The sequence below is a fragment of the Meleagris gallopavo genome, chromosome 24 (assembly GCF_000146605.3).
Source record: "Meleagris gallopavo isolate NT-WF06-2002-E0010 breed Aviagen turkey brand Nicholas breeding stock chromosome 24, Turkey_5.1, whole genome shotgun sequence".
Taxonomy (NCBI): domain Eukaryota; kingdom Metazoa; phylum Chordata; class Aves; order Galliformes; family Phasianidae; genus Meleagris; species Meleagris gallopavo.
The window spans coordinates 586776-605166 of record NC_015034.2 but is presented as its reverse complement, the minus strand read 5'-3'; the positions used below and the strand labels follow the sequence as shown (position 1 = coordinate 605166).

The following is an 18391-nucleotide window of genomic DNA, read 5'->3' as shown; positions in this document are numbered from 1 at the left end:
TGCATTGCAATAAATATGTTTTATCTGGCTGATACCAAACTTGTGTTAGTTGCCTTTTGGCTGGATGGTTCTATGAAGTCTAAACGAGACAGACCCAGGGATGCCTGGTGAATGGGATGATGCAGTGCAGGAGGAGAACACCTGGGCTTCTCTAATTTACTGATTGACAAATGTGAAAAGCTGTGTGATTATGACAATCATTGGCAAAAAACGTACAATGTGGAGTCGAAGAGAACATTGGCAGTGCATTAAACTGCTGTGTGAATTAAAATCAGCTGAATTTTTCTGTGACCTGCCTGTGGTGGTGAATGCTTTTAACTGAATCTTTTCTTTGTGCTCTTCTTCCCCTACTTCCCTCCCTTCATCTTCCTTGGAGATGTGGGAAAAAGCCATTCAGCTAAGCAAAGAGTTGGCTGACATGTATGAAAACAAGGTTTTCGATTACGAAGGACTCAGTAATGTCTTGGTAAGGACTTTTCTCTCTATTTTTTGCAGGCTGCTAATTGCTTAAATTAATATCATTGAGCAAGATAAGCCCCAGGTAGGATTATGTTAAGAACAAACCAACATATTGACCTTTCCAAAACCAGAGGGGCTATTTAAGAATGTTTTCTTAACTTTTTTCTGTCTTTAAGAGTATGAGGTTTTGACCTTGCAATTAGCATGACGATATTGTGTGAAGACGTTTAGCATCCTTAATGTTAATCAAATAAGCTAACATTTGCATAGCGTGTTATCAGGCTCCATAAATTCATCACTTTTTCATTCCTGCTGTAAAATTGCTGTGCATCAATGCAGACCTATAGAATGGCCCTGGTTCTGAATGACTTTTTTTAATTGATAAGAATGTAACCAGATGGTCTTTATGTCCTTTCATACGAGAATCATCTGCCCAATATTATTTCTGCCAGTTCTCTGACATTTGTCGCCATTTGTGTCTGCTCAGCTTTGGAATATGTTTACTTTTAATTTGTGTTGCACTGGTGAAAGATTTCAAGTATCCTTCTGGAATCCCAAAAAACATGGCATTGTTCTGCAGACTGGGAGATGGAGTTGATTCTGGCCCAGGCAGACCAAATATTTAACCAAGTAAATGGATAAATATTGTCTGTAAGGAAAAAGAAATGGTAGAAAGTGTTCTGGAGGGGAGAACTGATAGATCAGCTCTTGTCACTGGGAATGTGAGCTGCAGTCTGGCAATGTCATTGGGCACTCCGGAGTGAAAATGCTGACTTTTCTTTTTCAGAAAAACGAGCTACTTTTTATGAAAATATTATGAAGGCAATGAGACCTCAACCAGAGTACTTTGCAGTTGGATACTACGGTCAGGGTTTCCCCTCCTTCCTCCGGGTAAGAGTTGTTCAGAACTCAACATCTGGAGTTGTGGGTACCCTAAAATCCAGAACTCCCCCGGGGAGATTCAGATGCCAAACTCTTTTTGTCCTTTGAATGCTACTGAGAGATAGGAATCCCTGAAGTATTTCAAAACTGTTCAGCATAGAAAAAAAGACAAGTTAGTCTGATTTTTTTGGTATTAACTGCTTTATTAAAGTTACTGTAGTGCAGTTGGGTCTGTTAGATCGCTGTTGTGTTTACATATGAGCTTAAACAGAATCTACCTTTGGTATTAGTACCCTATAAATACTTCAGAATTATTGTTGCTGTTAGAAAAGGTGCAGCTTGTAAAGAGCTTGCCCATCTCTTTTTAGTCTGAACTTTATTTTAAGGACAGGGCTCATTGCATTGCTCAAGCACATTAGTGAGAGTGTGGGTCCCACGCAGAGGAATTAAAATGCAGAGATGCTTCCTGTTTGCTGCTGAGCACTGCTGGAAGTGTGCTAACCGTAACAGGAGAACCCAGCCAAAGTGAGTCAGATGGGCAGGGTGCAGCATACTGGAACATTTTCCCAACTATTATTTAAAATCAGAGAACATTTACATTTCCAACCTGGAGTTGTTTGAAGCTGCTGTCCTTAAATCAAAGCCTAGTTTTATTTAAAAAAAAAATATATATATATATATATATGTGTGTGTGTGTATGTTAACATAGAACTGTGGAACTGGATGGCATAGTAAAGCTTTTGTCTTTAGGTCATGTTTTTGAATCCAGTTCTTTCACAAACCACCTCTGCTTGGTGGCCAGTATGAAGAAAAATGTGCTGTGGACTTCTTTTAAGTACAGAACTTTCATGGCTGGTCGTTTTGTTTGGGGTAGCTGGAGAGAACCAGGTGTAGAAGTCACAGAGAGGTCCTTCAGTTGGCTCGTACCAGAAGATGGCAATCACACAATGGCTTTTGCTAAGGATGGATAGATAATCCTACTGCTGAGTTCTACCCTTTAAAATCAGTTCCTGTGTCTTTGCTGTCCGTGTAGGGCACCCCAAAGATGTTTTGCTGTCTGATAACAAGCCTGCAAGTGTGACTTGAGGCATGGAGGGAGATGTGCACTCCATAAAACATGTTATGTCGTGTGCCCAAGCATATCTGAATGAATGAACACGCAGTTGCTGTCAGTGGGGCAATCTCTGTCCATCAGTCAAACACACTGTTGAAACCTCCTGGTGGATAAATGGAACAAGCCTGGAACAGCAGCACTGTCTGTGGTGAGCTATAGGTGTTGTGGCTTACCAATGGCAATCGTGTCCAATATACATTCTGGAAAATATGCAGCACTTCAAAGCAAGTGGGATAAAGCAGAATTGCTAGAGAGCATGAGCATGTTCCATAACACTGGTGTGTGGAATATTGACTTTCTAGGCAAATATGAGGATGCCAATGCAGTGCCTTGCTCCTGTGAGCTGCTGTGTTGTCAGTTTAACCTGTGTTTATTCTCTCATAATTTCCTACTGTTAAACTAGGAGAAAATCTTTCATATAGACCTCTGTCACTTCTTGATGCGTGTTTGGAAAGCTCTTTCTCAGTGCTTTTGATGTTAATTCTGTGCTTTTTTTCTGCTGCCCACAGAACAAAATTTTTATCTACCGTGGCAAGGAGTATGAACGGAGGGAAGACTTCAACCTGAAGCTCCTCACCCAGTTTCCTAGTGCTGAGAAGATGACCAGCACTGCCCCTCCAGGAGAGGAGATCAAATCTTCTCCTAAACAGTGTATCTTTTGGTTCTAAAATGCTTTGACACGCTCAAGATCTGTCTCCTTCCTGGAATTATGGAATTACTAAACAACGGATCAGTAAGCAAGGGATTTAGTATTCCAGGAGAACCTTGGAACAGACACAGTGCATGAAAATAAGATGATCCAGAACTGTAGTGGTCAGCTTAGACAGGGAGATGACTTGGCGCTGTGAGAATTAAATGAGTTGCTGTTGGAGTGAGGGCTTTGTATGTTGCAGAGAAGGATTTCTTGTACCCTTCTCTCAAGCAAGTAGTGCTGACTGCTGTGTGTGTGATCCACTTGGTACGTCCAGGTGGAAGACATAAATTACAGGCAGTGAAGGTGGGAGGAGGGAGCTATGCTGTCTTCTTGCTTGCAGTTCACTAGCTTTTATGAAATGCCTGTTGTTTGTTTTTTTTCCTCCTATAAATCGCTTTGTAAGAAACATGAAATGATTTCTTTATTCTGATGAAAGCTGTTGGGTGAGCAGCCCTCCTTTTTCTTACTCCTTTGTGCTGGTTGGACAGAGTGCTTGCTAGGCATAAGATCTTTCTCTTCTGAGCTTGCCCAAATGCAATTGAGTGAAGATGCTTCAAACTCTTCTGTTTGTAACTTCTAGTCTGTGTCAGAAATGCTCCTGGAAGACACATGTTAGTGAACACCAAGCTGCTAGGCTGCTGGCCTGTGTTGTACAGGCCAGGCTAGAGAATCTGATGGTCTACTTTGCCTTAAAAGTCTGTGTACAAAGGCGCAACTCAAGCAGTGATACCAGATGCTTCCCTTGCACTAAGCCTGCCAAGCACTCAATCCACATAGGAAATTAAAATTCATTCAAGACCAAACTTGGTATCAAAAAATGCCTTCTCTGTTGTTGCTTTGTTTCAGCTACTTCCTTTGCATCTGTTTGTGTTTGTTCTAATGGTTTTGGCTCGAGATGAACCTGAACTGCAAGATTTGGATCCAGATCTGAACTCTCCCAAAAGTTTGGGGGTGTTTGGTTCCGGGTCTTTGGCATAGCCCCATTATAAAGGGGAGCAGCTGCATAGCTTGGATGTGGTACAGGTCCTTCTCGGACTTTACAAACACCATCTGAAAAGATGAGAGGTTTGAGTGCCCAAATCACTGTTATATTAGGCAGGGCTTGAAGGTTCTGTAGTTTGTTTTAATTTCATGTTTGTTTGGTTTTATGCTGGAAACCTCCTTGGTCTTGGGCTCTTTTTAACTTTTGCTTGTAATCTATTTCCCTGCACTTGTATGATATAATGCCCTGTGCTTCCTTTGGTTGTTTCATAACAGTGTACTGGAGCTAATTAAGCTGTTCACCATCTCAGGGAATGCCTGCACACACAAACTGGCCACTCTTCCACCATTTTGGAGCTAGAAGCTGTATAGAATGCTTAGCAATGGCACAAAGCCCAAGCTAATAAGCTCTCCTGAGAGAAGGAGAATATTAGCTTGGGCTCAGTGCTTGATCGACTGTAGCTGTGTGGTTTTGGTCAGGTTGGCAAATATCCAGCTGGCTCTTCAAAGCGGGCAGAATGACCTTGCCTTTGCTTTCAGAATACCGTATAGAAATATCCATGGTGGAATAAAGGATGTAAGGGGCTACCCTATCCACCAGTAAAACATTGCCTCTTCAGAGTAGGATTGGCAGGAATGCTCTATTAATGTGAGCCAAACTGTCTGTACTTCACTTTTCCATACAGATTTTTACTTACATAAAGCCTTCAGTGCAGTCCTTAAAACTGAATATTGCAGGAATAACATTGTGCTTGGGGATTCTGTTACTAATTTGTCTTGAATTTCTGTTAAGGTTCTCAGATGTGGAAGATGAAGATGGCATAGGTGTTCATTGGTTAAAAACAAGTCGCTTTATTGATCTAGGAATTGCATGGGCAGCATTTGCACTGTCCTGGAAGAATCTGACAGATAACTGGGCAGGTAGAGGGAGGAGATGGATGCATGCATTACAGAACCTTGTACAGAATCCTGTCCTCCTGTCCCTGAGGTAGAAATCTTTAGCACCCAGGCTTCCCATGCATTTCACCAGGGGAATTTATCTAGTTGGAAGCATTCATTTAGCCCTTATCTTTTTCAGGACTTTTAGTTCATGCGTAGCATACTGACCACAACAAGCAATGTGATTTCTGTTATCACTGATCAACACTAAGTATTTCTCTTCAAACGTGACAAGAGCATAGGGAATTATTGAGAAATCTGATGTTTGATGAAAACAGAAAGGGCACTTTTCTCCCCCATTCTCTTTTCCCAAAAGAATTTGTAGTTTTTCATCCTTAACTGTAGCATCTCAGATGTGCAGTGCTTTATAGTGAAGCCTGTGATGAACCTGCCACCTAATTATAAGGACAAACCTGTTCCTGAGCAGATCCTAAAGTAATTTCTTTTCCTTTTCTCTCAACACGTCCTCTGTATTTTTCTCAGTGTAGTCACTACACTGAGATGGAGTGTCTGTTTGTCTCATGTGAATTTGTATCCTGTTCCAGTCTAAACTTAATTATTTTTGAGGGGCAACAGAAGAATAGTGATGTAAGGAAGATGGGTGATGAGAAAACTCACTAATGTCTCTGCTTCTTTGTAGCTACTACAGAGCAAACGAGGTGCAGCAGTTCACACACTCACGACCATTCAGAAAAGGAGAAAAGGACCCAGAGAACGAATTTGCTGTGAGTCCTTCAGTTTTAGTGCCAGCTGCCTCAGTTGTCTGTGCTGTATGTGAAAACAAAGATATGTGAATGCAAAGATAATGTGATATACTGAGGTATTCTATACCTGTGCTCAAGTCCTTGATGTGGGATCCACAACTACTGTGTTTTTTAACCATAACATTCTACAGAGTGTGGTCTGGTGTCTGCTGGTGCCTGCTATTGCCTGTGGGTGATGCAGCTGTCCTTAAAGAGGCCAACATTTGACTATGAAGGATCAACTTCAGGCCAACTTTTAAGCTGTGCAGTGGAGAGTGAGCCTTGGGTGTAGGTTAATAGCATATTTCCTTGCTGTCTGTGAGGCATTCTCTGGCTCACATGTAGTGGTTGGGCATATTGCATTCGACTCTGGCTAAATGTACCATAATCGTGTCTCTAGTAGTGGTTTATGTGGAAGACAACTGCCTTCTGCTGCCTGTGTTGATACCATTTCTTGCCAAAACCCCACTCAGTGAAAATGAATGTTATTGTGTAAATCTTGCCAGCTTAGTGCTGGAAGCCCACGTTCCATGCTGTAGTGCAGAAGAGGATTGAATTGCAAGACCAATGTTTTCGTTAGATCTTGTAATTTTTTCCTTCCAGACTATGTGGATAGAAAGGACAACCTACACGACAGCGTATTCGTTTCCAGGCATCCTCAAGTGGTTTGAAGTCAGACAGGTTTCAACGGTGAGTTCTGCACATAGGTTGTTTTTCACCCTCTGTGATCTTTCGTGGGATGAAGTCTTTCCAGACTCAGGGCTATCTGTTCCACCAATGGTAGGGCACACCAATAATTTGTCTTCTCCTACTTTCTCCCAGGAAGAGATCAGCCCATTGGAGAACGCCATAGAAACGATGGAGCTCACCAATGAGAAAATCAGCAACATTGTCCAACAGCATGTCTGGGACCGGAGCCTTCCTGTGCATCCTCTCTCCATGCTCCTCAATGGGATCGTGGACCCGGCGGTCATGGGGGGATACACCAACTATGAAAAGGTCTTTTTCACATTTATTGGTAGCTCAGTGTGACTTCCTCAGTGTTGGAGGTCTGGATTGAAGCGTGGGACATCAAGGTTGAGTTTTCAGCAGTTACTCAGATGTAGTGTTGAGTGTTTCAGTGTTAAGTTTTAGTGGTGTGCACTGCCACAGAGTTAAGGAGTAGGCCTCCTCTTTGAGGCCATATTTACATTGGTGGTGATAATGTGGCCCTGCCTTGTGGGAGCGTGGTGAGGTGCTTAGCCCAACGAGCAGTGCAAGAAATAGAAGCCAAATAGATAACATTTGTCCATTAATACAGAATGGAAAGGTAAGTGAAGATTTTTCTGTCCAGCAAATCATCTCTCATTACAGTGTTGCAGAAAAGAGCACGTATTTCAGGGGGAAAAAGAAGAAAAAAGAGAGGGAATGTTTCTCATCCATGTTTATTCAGTTATTCAGTTGACATGGTGTGAGTTCCTTCCTTCTGCGACGTTAACTTAAGCTGTTTATTCCCAATATTTAGCTATGATCTCCCGAGCAAGAAATGCGTTGCTTATTTCACTGAACTGAATGGATGGTGTTAAAAGATGTTTAATTCCTCTCAAATGTGTTGCAGTCACACAAAATGAAGTGAAAAAGTTGAATAGGAGAGGATCTGAAATATCTGGGGTATAACTAGAGCTGCATGCTTCACCAGTGGTGAATTTGGCCCTGAATCCTCCCATTTCACGAATTAAGGTTGACATAAAGTTTAGAATTACGAAAGTGGGAAAGCAGTTAAAACTAGGAAACACAAAGTATCTGTAACCACATCTGGAAATACTCATTTCTGGTTCACATTTTCCTATTTCAACTAGAGATCACTGCAGAACATTCGGCTTTTGTGGGCGGCTAAAAAGTTTTAATTGTTTCATCGTAGCCAAAAGCCAAAGTCTGCATTTTTAACATGTGCCTCCTTGCAATAATTAAACACTTTCAAGAAAAATCCATTGGGACTTACCCAGCCATCCCTTCGTGGCTCACCTCCTCTTGACATCCTACGCCGAATCCTACCTCTAGCCCTGCAAACACTTGTGCATGCAGTCCAGTTAATGGAGTGCAGAACTTAGAAACACATGCAAAGGCTGAAATAGATCAGAGAGCGTGTTTGGAAACCAAGTGGAAAATTATAAAGGATTTTATCTAGGAAAAGAAAAATGAAATTCTTCTGACTGGGAATTGTGATACATCTCAGTGCGATGCTCTGCAGCACATGGGGTGAGTTGGCACAATTTTAGCATTTCAGTCGAGGGAAGTCTGTATGTTTTTGTTCAGCTTTTAAACCATTGCCAAATTCAGTTGGTCTGAAGGCAGATACATGGGAAGTGTGGACTAAGGGTGCTAAACTGCGAGTCAGAATCTCAGCAGTCTTATTTCTACTGTCTCTTTGTAGCAAAACCCATATGAAAGTGTTGTACTTCAGGATTTAAAGGTTAGATCTCAAGGAATCCATAGGGAACACTGTTCTGTTCACCTTCCTGAGACTCCAGTTCTTTGCATATCTTTGTGTACTGTAGGTCATTGAGTGCTGAAAACAAGGTGAGAACACACTGAGACTGATTCTGCTACTCGTGTTTGGGTGACAAGTAATGTAGCTTTGATTATTCAAGCCAATACCAGCAGAAGGGAGTTTTGTAACTTACAGTTTTCACTGACAATATAATGAAATCTTCATTGAAAAGCTGGCTTTGCAAACAGCATCATGTCTAAATCATCTTCTCCCTTTGTTTCAGGCCTTTTTCACAGAGAAATATCTTCAAGAGCATCCTGAAGATCAAGATAAAATTGAACTGCTTAAGCAATTGATTGCTCTACAGGTATCACCTTGGCAAAGATAGAGATGTGCTATGTATGAGTGCAGGTGTTTTTCCAGCATCGTTTTTGGAGGGAGAAAATGCAACTGGATACTCTGAGAGCAATCTCTATATGTGTAGAATTGATTTTTATTTTAAGAGTAGTCATATTCTAAAATTGTGGCCTAGAATGTTGCATGTACACTTACAAAACATGTTAACTTTTCCTGAAGTCATTAGGCCTAATGTTTTCTCAGCCTGACCATTGAAAGTTGTCTGTTTTCATCTGCATAGCAATGAAAAATTGCCCTAAATTTGCAGATCTGTAAATGGCCCCACAGACCAGTTTGTGTATACCTCTGATCCAGCAGAGTGCAGGTGAAGCTGCTTCACAGTCACACAGCTCTGGAAGCTGAGCTGTGATGCCTGAATGTTTAACGTGCCATGTTTCCCAAAGCAGAATATGGAATCTGAGTGTGGAAGAGGGAACCATTGGTGTAGACAGGGTTCGTATTTCTTGGTAATACACACACAACTCAAACAGATGTCAGGTTATTGTAGTATCACAAGTTATGAGTCAGTAACTGAATACTTTGATTGCTTTTTTCTCCTCTGCAAACTTAAAACATACTGATTCAAGTCCTTTGCTTGTATCTGTATGACATGCATAGAAGATTCCTTGCAGGAGATCAGATTTGCCCTTTCATATCTTTATGTTGCTCCTGCTCTCAGATGCCATTGTTAGCAGAGGGAATAAGAATCCATGGCGAGAAGCTGACAGAGCAGCTGAAGCCTCTGCACGAAAGACTGACAGCCTGCTTCAAAGAGCTGAAGAAGAAGGTGGAGAAGCAGTACGGTGTAATAACTTTGGTAAGCAAAGTCTGATGTTTTGCCTCGAAGAAACACGACTCTGCCCATACAGCTTCTGAATTCACATTGTGTGATTTGTCATGGATGTGTTTCTCTGCAGCCTCCCTCCCTGACCGAAAGGAAACCAAGCAGGTCCGGCTCTGTCGTGTTGCCCTACATCATGTCTTCCACGCTGAGACGGCTCTCTGTCACATCTGTGGCCTCTTCTGTGGTCTCTACATCTTCCACGTCATCTGATAGCACTTCCTCCAGGCCGGGTTCAGATGGGTGAGTAGTCAGCCTTTGGGTAGAGATATGCCTTTGCTAGAACGGGTTTGTTTCTTTCAAAAGATGAGATTTGCCTAACGTAATTAGAAAAACCTGGTCTAGTAGCAGATCTGGAGGTTGGTGGCCCTGCCTGTGGCTGGGGGGCTGGAACTTGGTGATTGTTGGGGTCCCTTCTAACCCAGGCCGTTCTGTCTAATTCTATGAATTAGTTACTCTTAAAATGAACGGCAGGTTTAATCATAAAATGCCTGTCTGGCTCCCTCTGCCAGTGGATCGCACTCTATCTTTAAAAAAAGAATAGTCAAAATTGCTCAAGCAACTGAGAAGAACAAATTTCGCTGAAAATTCCATGGCCCTAGTTCAGTTTTTCATGGTAATCTGTTCCGCAAAATAAGAGAGAATGGATTTTTGACAGAACATGGAATGTCTGATGATGGAGTAATATTTTGTTCTTTCACTCCTTTGGGGTGGGCTGAAGATCAATCCTGGAGCCTCTCTTGGAGAGAAGAATATCAACAGCTTCCAGAGCTGAAGAACTGCCCGTGAAAGAAGATGGTGATAACAGGATTTGCAAACTGAAGCGGAAGGAATGGAGTATCAGCAAGTCTCAAGTTATCGTGGAGAAGGAGCCAGAAATGGAACTGACTTCCAAAATGGTAATGCAACAACAAGAGAAGAACAGCAGTAATAAAATCCCAGCAGGAGATTTGTGTTTCCATTCCTTTCAGCCATGTTTGTCATTGGGAATTTCATTAAATAATGGGAGGGGTTCAAATACCAAAAGCTTGGTCATCTGAGTAATTCCTGCCTTTTTATTTGGAATATTTGTGTCACAGACCAATCTGCAGTTTGACTTAAAGTACAAAAACTGGAAGCATGAGACACTGATGTTTCATCTCAATTCTCTCATTTCTTCTAGGAGATGGAGGACTCCAATACACTCAGAGCTGTGTAGAATTGTTCTGTTTGTATTGGAGCAAGCAGATATTGCTAGCCCACACAAAAATGCAGCTGGCAAGCCAGATGTTCAGCTGCTGTCAGTCAGCATCACTGCACAAATCAAATGTACTGCATCAGTTTGGTTCTTTTGGGAGATGAAAAAAGATGGTATGCTAGTTAGGTCATTAGCTTGGCACTTTGAGAAACAGGTTTTCCAAGTCTGCACTGTGCTCCAGACCTCCTGCATGAGAGCAGGAGTGTTTATTCTGTGAGAAAGGTTTTTGCAAAAGAAGAATAAAAGAGAATTACACCCCTATAGCTAAGGCTGCGTTGCACTGTCAGAGAGTATGCAATAATGAGACGTGTTAGTATTTAAGCTGGTGGCTCAGTGATAGTGATTTGACACAACACAAGTCGTATAAATAATAAAAACCCATCAGCTCCTCTGATTCCCTTTTCTTGACCAGGCCTCAGCTGGATCTAGCAGGAATGGGTTATGTTGCTATAGACTGAGAAATTCTCATCAAATCTGAGCGATGCTGCCAGGATATTTCTGAAAAGGGGAAGTGTAGTTCTAGAATCTTGCCATTTGGTGTTGATAGGAAAATCTGGGATTGTAAATATTAGTGATTCAGGAGGCCTGGCCCTCTGCCTTTGGAAATGGTGCTGTTGAATTAAATGGGTTTAACCCACAAACTGTGAGGTCAGCTGCTGATTGCTTCATTAAGTAAAGCTAGATGGAAAGTTTCTGGCAGAAAGCCTGTATTATTGACCGGTTCCCTGGGACAGTAAGGCAAGTGTGTGCAAGACTTTGCTTTGCAGAGAGCTGAGAGATGCAAACCAGAACACCCACCCACCCTTCCCACCATCTCTCTGAGGACATGTTGCAGGTGTGATAAGCTTACAGAAGTATATGAGCAGTTAAGGGTTATACTCATGCTGAGGAACGTTGCAAAGTATACAGAAAGCTTTTTTTAATAGCTGGTTTGTTCCATGTCTGCGTTGTGCAGCACAGGAATCAGGCAGAGTGATTTTATGCAGCTCTTGAATAAGCTGTGTGGGAGCCAGAAAGCCAGAGGGAACCAAAGGCTTACTGTATGTCCAGCAGCTTTGGGCTCTGTTCGTTTTATATTCACTGCACACCAATGTGCACTCCTTAATGTGCAGTGAGAATTGCTCAGTGAGAATTGATCTCCAGGAGTTCAGTGAGTTTAATTACGTATGTAAGCATCACAGCCTTCTCTGTAAAGCAATAAATAATACTTAAAGAGGTTTGGATATGTTCAGGACTCTCCGGTCCATGTTCAGAAAGAATAAATTTCGCCTTTGTCTACTTGGCTGGAAAGTCCTTTTGGCTGCCTCTGTGTTCAGGCATGCAGTGCTGTTAGGAAACCTGGGCATGGGGATTGAGGTGGAACTCTGATGGCCGAATGAAGCTTTTGATGTCTCTTGTCTTACTGACACTTTTAATTAACAGCACTGTGAGGAGGCAGGTTTGCTAATTGGAGGCACTCTGAGTCGACCTGGCCAAAGCACCACCTATCACTGCAGTTACCACCAAGCTGAGTGTGGTGTTGGGTTGTCCACCTAAGGACCCCTGCACAGCTGTAGCACTTGTGACAGTTGGAGTGGCTCAGTTTACCCCTTGGCAGCAGTACGTAGATGTCATTACAGCCATTTAACAGTCAGCTGGTCGAGGCTTTGGGAAGAGGTCCTCAAAGATGCTGGGTGCCAGCTCCTCTTTAAACTGGCCGTAGGTTTCCTTCCCTGGCATCTTCCTTTTTTACTGTATATATTGATGTCATTAAAAACTGTTTAATATTGCTACCCGTTTCCTGAGGTCCCAGAGAATTCTGAACGTGTCACAGGAGCACAGTGGATGCCTTTTGAGATGGCTTAGCCAGAGTTGTGGTTTCACCTGAATGCACCTTTCTCTCTTACACACAGCTCTCCTGGAGCATCTTGGTGCCTTTGTGACAGGTCTGATGATCTGATATGTGTGCAGCAACTTTGCTGACTCCTAAAGGCTTTGTTTACTCTTTGTTTTAAGCAGAGCACGTCAGGAAAAGCTCAAAGGCCAAAGAGTCTTCAGTTAGGAGACAACAGGCTGACTTTGCTTCAGAGTTCTTCTCTCCAGCAGTCAACGCCTCTCAGCCCACCACCCATCACTCCCAAAACCCCAAGAACCCACAGTAAGTTCTGCAATACAGCAGTTGAGCAGTATGGGTTAACGTAACTTTGCTGAGGTCACCTCACTGGGAAGGGAAGGAGGGAAGTAAATCAAGTGGGATGATAACAAAACACACTGTTGGAACACCTGCAGTGAATCCACTGAAGGGAATTGCATCGATGCTGCTTGGTCACTTTGTTTGGGTTCTGAGCAGGTTTCTGGCTGAATAGCACAACCCTGCAGGCTTTGTTAAACATTTTAAAGGAGATAATGCTCTGCAGCTTGAGCACTCACCTAGGTAATGTTACACTTGAAGGAAGAGTTTATCTTGAAGAATTAACAAACCTCCGCTAGGCTGTGTCATTAATTCTGAAGCAACATATGAATAAATGGCCAAGGTAAAAATGCAGCTGTATTCTCACCACTCCTGGTTTCCTTGCTGTTCTTGGTGTGAAGTTTCTCACTCTACTACTGCTCTGTTTCTTAAATTGATAGAAAGTGATATGTAGGATCTTCTTCTTACCTGGATATAAATTCAGAATCCAATGTTTCTGAATAACAAAGTGAAGAGCATAAAACCTGTATGGGAGGTTTAAAACAAAAATATTGGGGTAAGGGAGTAGGGAGGAGAGAACCAGGAATACAAACAAATGTAGAAGTAATACTAAAAGAGAGATCTGTGAAAGGAATACAAAACCTCATAGCAAGCAGTTCTAATTGCCATTAGTAGCAGGACAGCTTCCCAAGAATTCTTCTGAAGTTTCAGTACTTATCTACCCCATCAACTGGAGTTAAAATCAAAGTGAATTCTCAGGTTGAGGTCCTGGCTGAAAGGAAACCCCAGCGAACATTGCAGATGTGATAATGGATTCAATTTTCTGTTCTCTCAGGCATGCATTTTTCACATAAGCTTAGATTCATTTGATGGAGACAGAATTCTTTGGGGCATTTTGAACTTGAGGGAGATAAAACTTTGATTCTGCGTTGACGTCTCTTTTCAGATTTGGCTGCTAGAACAAATACATGGTCAATTCATTTTCCCACTCCTTTTCCTCCTACTTTAATGTCTTGTCTTACTCTTCTTCTAGGTTTTCCCTCATTGCAGTCGGATGGATTGCCAGCTGCTTGCCTGCAGAGCACCCCACCCCCACCTCCTCCCAAGAGCAAACCCTATGAGAATAGCAACCCGAGGAACTCTGTGGAGGTAAGGAAATGAGAGCTGACATTTCTCTGGAAGGCAGCATTTGAGAAAGACACCAGTGGAATTTGCCAAGCTGCTTCTCAGATGGTGCTGCTTGGAACTTGTCTAGTCGTTTTACTGGTTCACCCCCTGAAACCACAGAAGAATAAGAAGTTTTGAGAGAGCGCTGTCAAATGCAGCCCCATTTTCAAGTGGTGACTGTGCTGTCCTTGATTAGGCAAACTGTGTGGGGTGGGGCAGGGAAGATTTTCCAAAATATGATCAACATGTAGAATAGTACAGTAATCTGGTTTACATGCTGCCGGAGATGGATTTGTGGAAATATTCCACCTTGTGCCCTGCACAGAATAAGTCCAGCACCCCAAATCTTTGCACCGGTTTCTGTTAGTAGTCAAAATGTTTTCGCTATATGCCTTCCTAATGCATAACTCACACCTGTTAAATATTCAAAGGGTTATGTAAGAACAAGGTTACATAGCATAGTTGAGTCTTCTGCTCTTGTGTGGGGCTCTTCTGTGGCTGTTTGGGGAGGTATCCCACTCCTTGCTTCATCCATAATTGGCACAAGGGCACTTAATCTCTTCTGATTGGTTCCTGTTCTGGATTTGTGCCTCATCTCAGGGATGTCTGTCCTTTTAGTTTCTTATTTATGGCATTCTTAGGTCTTCGAAGAGAAACATCCCATCTTGGGAAGGTTGTTTATCGTAGAAAAGCAACTTATCTGGAACTCAGAGCTTCAACCTTGAGTAAAATGCCTCAGCCAGGCAAAAATGTCAGATAATCAGCGTTGGAGACATCAGTTGTGTCAAAATCATTTCACCAGCCCCTGAAATGTTGCTGCTTCTGATATGAAAGTAGTTGCTTACCACTGTGCAGCACAGTTCCTTTTGGAGCTGTGACAGCAATGTCTTTCCCAGTGCTATTTACAATTGTGGAGTACCTAAGTAACAAGATACGGATTTTCACCAAAAATAGTGAATTTGAAGAGTGATGACACTTCCCAAATACGTTACTTCCACATCACAGAAAGACAGTGCAGCAGTTGATCATTTATTTCACACTGACAATGGCATCAAGTCTTGACATGTGGGATAAGTGGGATGTTTTCTGCTCAGACCTACATTTGCAAGTAGACTGTTTTTCTCAGAAGGGGCACTGTAACTGATGTAGGTGGTGTGGATGGCGGAAATGTGGCAGCCCTGGGGATGCTGTGGGAGTTGCTGGTTCAAGAGGATTAATGAAAGAGCCCCCTTCCCTTGAGTCTTGTAAGAAAACTAATTACTAACATGCTCTGGCTCACAACGTTGACCTTGGCTTATAGCCAAATGGGATGAATTTGAAGGGCTGTAAAGAGAGATCGTAGAAGTGTTTTCTGAGGCGTTTTACTCCTTTTGCTGTTGATGTAAAGTTGAGTGTGTCCTTATTTGGTTAAAATAGTCATGAAATCTTGGTGGTTTCAGCTAAACAAGAAGTGAACCACGTGAGTTTCTTCTTCACCTGGCCTTCATTTTTCATGTGTTTCCAGGATGTGCCTTGAAACAAGCAAAGAGCCAACTTCAAAAGACCCATTTAGTGTGGTTTTGTGCAAGAACAACAAGAATTCCACAACCCCATGTGTTGGGCAGGAATTGTGTGGCTTTTTTTAGCAGAACTTTCTGTTCTTTCTGTTTATGGAGTTAGTTGCACCTTTCTGATTTGGAAGCATTTTACATCCCTTTGGTGTGTGGTGCAGTTCACCAGGAGGTCAAGCCAGCAAGATAAAAATGGTTGAATCCTGAAACCCCAAGAAATGGATTTATTTCCATTTTACTGATAAAACTTGGGACACTGGGCAAATAACTGACTCAATCAGGCTGTGGATCGGAAGCAAGCAAAGCATATTTACCACTAAAGATTTCTCTAACAACTAAAACACATCTGTTTTATTATCTCTGGGGGATGTGTCCTTCTTTGCCCCTCTCATTGATTGCACGAAGAACTGAAAGGATGAATTCAGGGATGTGATCCTGAAAGAACAATCAGGAAGAACAGGAGTTTTTGCTTTGTTTCTGTTTGGTCAAGCCAAATGTCTTTACTTGCCTGGTAATGGTTTGTTTTTCCCGTGTGTCTTCGTTTTATCTTCTCAGGTTGCTCCACCACTGCCCAGCAGACGTGAATCCAAACCTCCCCCTCCACCCCCAAAAACCAGAAAATCCAGTGTCCTCTCGTCAGAGCAAGGATTGCAGTGAGGATTATTACTTGCTTGTCTAACAGCAAGTACCTGAAGAGAGATGGCTGCTTTCTCTTCACTGATGTGCTGGGGTTTTCTATCCTAAAGACTAGTGATCTCAGTTGCCATTCCATTCACTTCCATTGAAGTTCTCCCTGGGAAATAGCAAAAGGAACTCTGAGTGTAACTATATTCCCAACCTCTGATTTATTTTTCCACTAATGAGACACTAATCACAGAAGGGAAGAAGTCAGCCTACTGGAATTCTTATATTAGCCTTGTCTATCCTGAATTTTTTTCACTGATGCAATTTCAGCAGCTCGTTCCTAATGTGAAACTATCACAGTAGTGATTTGAAACCAGGGCTTAACTGAGGTAAGCCACACCAGTATGAGACGTGTTCTGCAGTATTTTCACGTGGGTTCATTCCAGCTTTATGCTAAAGCACAAATCCCTCCTCCTGTCGCTGTAGTCAAGTCCTGATTTGCATGAAGTGAGACGGATTGCAGCCGTGCAGTGTCAGGTGTTGGTGTGTGATGTGTGGTCTCCTAAGATTCGTGATTGCAGGCAGAGACCTGAGCACTGTTAGCAGGATAAGAAACCTCTTTTCTGCTACTCATCACATGTATTGAAGATGAAGTGCAGACGTTCTGCCTTACACGTCTCTGCTCAAGTAGTGGCAGTTGCTCACTCCCAATGGAGAGTTTAGGTTTGCCAGTACTTAATTATAGTTTCACTGTTGGTTCTGGTTTTAACACTACAGAGCAGCTGATATCCCTTCCTTTGTTGTGTTGCTACTTTGTTTTGCACCTGGGACAAAGACTTCATCTTTATGCTTTTCAAATAGGGCGTAGAAAGTGACTTTTCTCCTGTGAATGTCTTGGAATGGATAGAGGTTGTGTTGATACCAGCACTGTATTGATACCAGCAACTTGGGGAGGATGGAGTGTGTACTGTAACACTTTGGCTGGCTAGATCCTTACAAATAGAAATAAACATCATCCTCCCTCTCCCCGTCCCCATTTAGGGCAGTACTTGCACTTTGTTTTGTAGCCTCCCTTGGTCTGAGTTGTTCACAGCCACTAGACTTGAAGGAACCACTTGGATCTGGGACTTGTGGAAGACTTGACAATCAACCACCGTGCTTCCTGTTGCTTGGATTATTCCAGCTCTGCAGCTTTTTTTTCCTTTGGAGAACAAGATAATTATGTTATTTATAAGTATGTTATTAATCTGCTTAATTATTCTCTCTTAGTTATTTATTTCCTGCTCTCTCAGGATGTCAACAAGTTTTTTCATTTTATTTATTCTGAAGAAGAAAAATGTCCTGATCTTGGGTTTTAACCTTTTAAAATTCCTGCCTTTCCTCAGCTCTATAGTGACCAAAGATAGAGCACAAATATCTTTACTCCATATGGACCAGATGGGCTTTGTGCAGTACTTAAGCTGGAAGGAAGTTCAACAGAAAGTTGTCTTGCAGCGTGCATTTCAGCACTGTTCTACCACAGAATTATCTAGATCATCCCAGCAAGAGCTTCAGCAGCCTTTTCTTGCTGTGTGGATCAGGATCTTCCTAAACTCCCCATTTCGGAACTCATTGCTTGTGAGGAACATCACTGTTATCTTTTCAAGCAGCATAATTATTTCTTATATATCCCCCCAGAGTTGTCACTGCCACTTGGTGCCACATTTATTTCATCCAGCAAACAATACTGCTTGTTACCTGTCACTGTCATTAAGCTCCTGATTATTGGGTGTAATTTATGGAGATGCATTTAAATCCCTGCTGGGGATGTTGCTCAAAGGTACCATTTTTTTGTTTTGTTTTGCTGTGGCTTGTTTCTTTTTTTTACAGACCACTGCACCAATCTTCTGCTCACGTGACTTAAATGAGCTTTATTGCCTTACTGAAAATCTCAAGTTGTTTGAGATAGGCTTTAATTAGGTTTAAACTCCTTTTCAGGTAAAAAAGAAAGAAACCCTATTCTTGCTGTGAGGACCAAAGTTGCCCTTTCGCTTGTTCTTATGCTTCCTTTGCCTTCTGTGTGACTCCAGTTAAGGAAACCTGCAGGAGCTGCATTTATTTTGCTGCGTGTATGGCTCTGCAAAC

At 42.3% G+C, this 18391-nt stretch overlaps 1 protein-coding gene across 1 annotated transcript; it reads left to right on the top strand.

Annotated features, from left to right (window-relative positions):
* Window positions 1–356: 356 nt before the first annotated feature.
* On the top strand, window positions 357–18132 carry LOC104914218 (dedicator of cytokinesis protein 5-like). The gene is made up of 14 exons (XM_010723064.3): window positions 357–466; window positions 1247–1350; window positions 2965–3106; window positions 5423–5504; window positions 5710–5794; window positions 6416–6502; window positions 6635–6811; window positions 8566–8649; window positions 9358–9495; window positions 9596–9762; window positions 10241–10418; window positions 12755–12893; window positions 13960–14075; window positions 16199–18132. The coding sequence occupies exons 2-14, from the start codon at window positions 1276–1278 to the stop codon at window positions 16298–16300; spliced, it is 1572 nt and encodes a 523-aa protein (XP_010721366.1). The 5' UTR covers window positions 357–466; window positions 1247–1275; the 3' UTR covers window positions 16301–18132.
* Window positions 18133–18391: the final 259 nt, after the last annotated feature.

Coding starts and splice junctions, on each gene's coding strand:
- LOC104914218 (XM_010723064.3), top strand. CDS start 1,276: ATGAAGGCAATGAGACCTCAACCAGAGTACTTTGCAGTTGGATACTAC. Junction 6,812..8,565: donor GATACACCAACTATGAAAAG/GTCTTTTTCACA, acceptor CCTTTGTTTCAG/GCCTTTTTCACAGAGAAATA. Junction 12,894..13,959: donor CAAAACCCCAAGAACCCACA/GTAAGTTCTGCA, acceptor CTCTTCTTCTAG/GTTTTCCCTCATTGCAGTCG.